A 5,013-nucleotide genomic window follows, 5' to 3' on the forward strand; every position below is an offset into this window, starting at 1 on the left:
CTGTTATAATATTGATGCCATTGAAGTGTCTTCACCAAATCTTGACATCCTCACCATCGGAAATCTCTTGTGTGAGAAAGAGAAGGTCGTCATTGCGAGTCCAAGACTACAGTTTTACAGAAACTATTGGACTACATTATATGCTCACACCAGCTATAGTATATCATGCCCCGATCAGGTATTTATTTCTTTGCATTCAATTGTATTTAGCTAATCTATACTTAATTTGACATCTTTGACACATTAATTATGAATATAAGGAGAAAAAAAGCATTGGACATGAATTCTTGATGAGGAGATCACGTGACTTTTTGAGTGAATTTGCATCGATGTCAGTAAGTGTAGACTTGGCAAATACAAAAGAAGTTGAGATGCTACATGAAATCTTAGCTGCATGTCCTAGAGAAATGGAAGAACTTGAGATCTTATTCAAGGTACGTTCATTTCATATTTCATGTTTTGAATAATAATTGGATGGATATACATAATAGTCCATGTTCGTGTTTTTCATAACGTTTAAGCTATATATACATACCTATAGTTATCTAGATGTCCGATACATTGACTTTTTTTCCATTTTCTTTTGCATATATAGAAAAGCAATTCTCCGAGGAAAGTTGAGACTTCTATTGCAAGAACACAGAAGCAGTTTTGGGAAGAGACAAAACCGTTTTCTCATGCTAACTTCAGTGCATATACTGTAAGGCTGTCTAACTTTAGCGGTTCAAAAGAAGAGTTTACGTTAGCCTCGCGTTTGATAACACAAGGGATGGTAGGCAAGACTATGCTAATCAAACCATCGTCGTTTTCTCCAAGTGACAAGTTGGAGATAGAGGGGGCAGTGGCCAACCTAAACGAACTTCCAAAAGGCCACATAGAGCTCGATATCGTAATGGTATGATGTTGAATCCAGCCAATCATAATAAAAAGAGAAAACCTGTTATATATGTTGTTTCAAGAACCGCCTTTGGTATTCCTTTTTTTTTATGTTTAAGACGTTTGGGATCTAATTTTTATCAGTTTTCATATTATCTGCATGTCTTGTTGAAATATTATCGCATTGCCAAGTTCTTGTCTTGGTCAATGCTTTTTACAAAAGGGATTATGAAATCTAGAGCTTTAAAAAACTAGGTAATACCGTGATAGTTTGGCATAGAATAAAAAGAAAGATATTGAACATTTTAATTGTGCTAAAATGAATTAGTCATTGTAAAACATATTGAAGCGTAAAACACCTCTCAAAAGAAAAACAAAATGGTAGAACAAACATAAAAATGCAAAATTGAGTCACTAAATTTAAAACTAAAGGAGGACAAACACACTAAGTTACTTAGGATTGCTTTCGTAAGTAATGGAGTTATAAAGAGTTAAATCATGATTTGAAAGCTAAAATTACTATTACAAGATTTGAATTCATGAACACAAAATCTCGAACAGACCCTTAACCAGAGAACTGAAACCCTTTACCAACTCAACCAATGTTACTGAAAATGTAGCCTATGGGAAAAGGCATGCATGGACCTGTACCAAGTTATACAATCTGCCATTTTCCTAATTAGAGGATCATATTGACTCTAAAATAATTCAATTTATAGATATATATATATATATATATTAAAATCTATATATTCTATATATACGTGTTTAATATATCATTCTCTAATTAAAGCAAAAATCTCCTTGATGCATGTATGAGAAGGAGATGTAGATATTTTTGTTCATATATCTAAGAATAATGTATTTGATAATTCGCTGCAACTATTCAGAAGTTACATTTCTCACTAAATTTATTTGTAAATTTAATACCTAAACAGTTTCGGAGGTATAAGTATAAGTATTTAGTTTTTTTTTTAAATATTGTTGTACTAAAATGTTTGTCATCTTCCGATATTTTTATTTTCATAAAATGTATTCAAGACAGCATACATTTTTTTATTTCTTATGCAATTAAAGAATTATTTGCAATATTAGTTTTTATTTTTCACCTCTTTTTTTTGTAGAGAAAAGAAAATTTATTTGGTAAATACATGCCAAGAGGGAAAACAATCTTTTATATTTTATTTTGTTTCCATTGGGGTGTTAGAGGAAAATAATTTTAGTTGACCAAATGGAAATCAACTAGGATTTTATTTTCAGACAACAACCCCAAATATTTTATTTGTTTCTAATTAATCTTTCTTGTCTCCTCGTAATTACCTACATCACGCATATATAAATATCCATCCTCATCTCGTTTAACAAGTGAAGAACCCTAAGTCAAAAATACAAATCTCTTTTTTGTGTGTATCTGTTCTTCACAAAATACTCCGTCTCTCCTTCTTTAGCGATCCATGAAGAGACAAAGTAGTGTTGATGCGATCAATGCCAATGATCAAATCAGCAGACTCCCAGACGAGGTATTGCATAAGATCTTATCAAAACTGTCCATCCAAGAAGCTGTGAGGACAAGTGTTCTATCATGTCGATGGGTGGATTTGTGGAAGGAGATGCCACATCTCTTCTTGGACCTACGAAAGTTGGCCAAATTCAGAACTCTTTTGCCCCATGTTACTGATAATGATGCCGCTAGATCGATGACCAAGGTCCATTTCTTTTTCTCAGTAGTTTTTTCTTATGGATTTTTGGATAAAGAAATTACACATATAGATCTGGCCTATAAACTTAGGTTGTTCTTATAGTACACAACCCTAAGTCAACCTGGTTTGCGATCAAATTACATGACTTAAGAAAAAAGGGAGACTCCTATTTATTTGAGAAAACATGTTTTGTGTTGTTATTATACTGTATTTTATTGGGTTTATGTTGAATCTCTGTTACGAAAATAAAAATTATAAGTCTTAAAGGCGAAACAATCAGATTTTCAAATTTTCTATGATTTGATGATCAGTGAATTCTTTCCGTTGGAAATGAAATGCTGATCCTAATTCTGAGAGATGTATACTTAGTATGGAATTTTATGACAACCATTATAAATGAAACCAGATTTTGTGAAATCCGACATTAATATGCCATATATCATAAATGGTCATCATTACAGGAATTTGTGGCGTAAAAATAAATGGATTAGAGAGAAGTGAAATAGGGGTGATAGAAGCATAATTTTGTTCATTCTTCTCTCTTGAAATTAGTAGAGAAATAAACTTTTTTTTTGTTTTTGCGAAATTAGTTGCACTATTTTCCACTATCGTTCACTTCAAATCGTAATATGTTTTAGAGAAATATATTAAATCCACCATTTTCATTTCTCTAAGTGTACAACGTTTTTTTTTCCACCATAATAACTTGGTTTCTTTGTGTTTGTTTTGTTTTTACCACCTAAAAACATACTTGTCCTAAATCCTTTTTTGGCCTTTTAGGTTATAAACGATCACCGTGGCGGCCATTTGGAAAGATGCACAATCTATTATTACTCATACCAATGTAAAAACAGGATGGTCGATGCTTGGATTAGATCATTGATTCATGTGAAACACATCAAGCATCTCACACTTATAAACTATCTGTGCCCTTTTAGACCAAACACAAAACCCGTCACACTCGACTTGCCTCCAAATTCATTTTCCCATCCATACCTGAAATCACTACACTTAGGTCGGTATCATATAAAAACTTCACATGCTTTCAATAACTGCGGGAATCTAATGAATCTAGAACTCACTGGCATTTTGGCTGAGGCTGGAGTCCTTAACGCAGTTCTCATGTCTTGCCCTTCTCTCGAAGTGCTTGTAGTAATTATCAATTGCGACAAAGGAAGAGGTCTTCTGAAAATTGAGAACCGCAACTTAAAGTTCTTGTATCTATCCTGTTATAAAATTGATGGCGTTGAAGTGTCCACACCAAATGTGGACATCCTCAGCATTGGATCTCTCTGGTGTGAGAGAGAGAACGTTGTCTTTGAGCATCCTAGACTCCAGTTTCATAGAAACTATTGGACTACAGGAAAAATATATGCTCACACCAGTTATAGTATATCATGCCCAGATCAGGTATATCTGTATATATATATTAATTTCTTTTGCATGCCATTGTATTTTGATAGAGAAGGAAACGATGCTGATCTATACTTAACGTTATATCCTTGAAATATTTATTATTTATGAATCTTAGGAGAAAAAGAGCATTGGACATGAATTCATGATGAGCAGGTCCCAGGAATTTTTGAGTGAGTTTTCATCGATGTCGGTAAGTGTAGACTTGGCAAATACAAAACAAGTTGAGATGCTGCATGAAGTCTTAGCTGCATGGCGTGGAGAAATGGAAGAACTTGAGGTCTTATTCAAGGTCCGTTCATATCATGTTTTGAATAATAATTATGTGGGTAGTATATAGAAATAGAATTAGCCATGTTTCTGTTTTTCATAACGTTTGCTTGTAAGCAATACACACCTAGTTATCTAAATTTCCGATACATGACTTTTTCCCATAGAAATGCAATGCTCCGAGTGCAGAAGTTGAAACTTCTATTGGAAGAACAAAGAAGCAGTTTTGGGAAGTGAACAAACCGTTTTCTGACGTTAACTTCACTGCATATACTGTATGGCTGTCTGATTTTAGCGGTTCAAAACAAGAGATTGCGTTTGCCTCGTGGTTGATAACGCAAGGGATGGTAATCAAGACTATGTTAATCAAACCATCGTCGTCTTTTTCAAGTAAGAAGTTGGAGATAGAGGGTGCAATGGCCAACCTAAAGGAACTTCCAAAAGGTCACAGTGAGCTCGATATCATAATGGCCTAATAAAATTTGGTTTGAATCCAGCCTTTCGTAATAGAAAAGAGAAAACCCTTTTTTTTATTTAAAGAATTTGGAAATTTTATATGTTGTTTTAAGAATTTCTTTTGGTATTTGTTTTTAAGTTTGAGCCGTTTGGGGTCTAATTTGTATCAATTTTATATTATCTGCGAAACCTGCGCAACTTGCTTAGCAGTAAGGTGAGCTCTGCATTGTTTAAGGAAACATTGACAATAACAGGATAAGTAAAATTAGGTCCCAGGAATGCGTACCATAGCCCTGCA

General features: G+C 33.7%; 1 protein-coding gene and 1 pseudogene across 1 annotated transcript; both read left to right on the forward strand.

The window, feature by feature from the left end:
* The window catches only part of LOC18014220, a 2,311-nt pseudogene extending 1,410 nt beyond the window's left edge, over window positions 1-901 (forward strand).
* Window positions 902-2,330: 1,429 nt separating this feature from the next.
* On the forward strand, window positions 2,331-4,735 carry LOC18014219 (putative F-box protein At1g67390). The gene is made up of 4 exons (XM_024154002.1): window positions 2,331-2,582; window positions 3,357-3,986; window positions 4,108-4,281; window positions 4,427-4,735. Exons 1-4 carry the CDS (start codon window positions 2,331-2,333, stop codon window positions 4,733-4,735), a joined length of 1,365 nt encoding a protein of 454 aa, XP_024009770.1.
* The last annotated feature ends 278 nt before the right edge of the window (window positions 4,736-5,013 follow it).

The sequence above is a fragment of the Eutrema salsugineum genome, unplaced genomic scaffold (genome assembly GCF_000478725.1).
Source record: "Eutrema salsugineum unplaced genomic scaffold, Eutsalg1_0 scaffold_322, whole genome shotgun sequence".
NCBI lineage: Eukaryota > Viridiplantae > Streptophyta > Magnoliopsida > Brassicales > Brassicaceae > Eutrema > Eutrema salsugineum.

What these genes read in the sequence shown, in the direction of transcription:
- LOC18014219 (XM_024154002.1), top strand. Translation starts at nt 2,331, where the DNA reads ATGAAGAGACAAAGTAGTGTTGATGCGATCAATGCCAATGATCAAATC. An exon ending in CCGCTAGATCGATGACCAAG is followed by an intron (nt 2,583 to 3,356) that starts GTCCATTTCTTT and finishes TTGGCCTTTTAG; the next exon opens with GTTATAAACGATCACCGTGG. An exon ending in GTATATCATGCCCAGATCAG is followed by an intron (nt 3,987 to 4,107) that starts GTATATCTGTAT and finishes TATGAATCTTAG; the next exon opens with GAGAAAAAGAGCATTGGACA.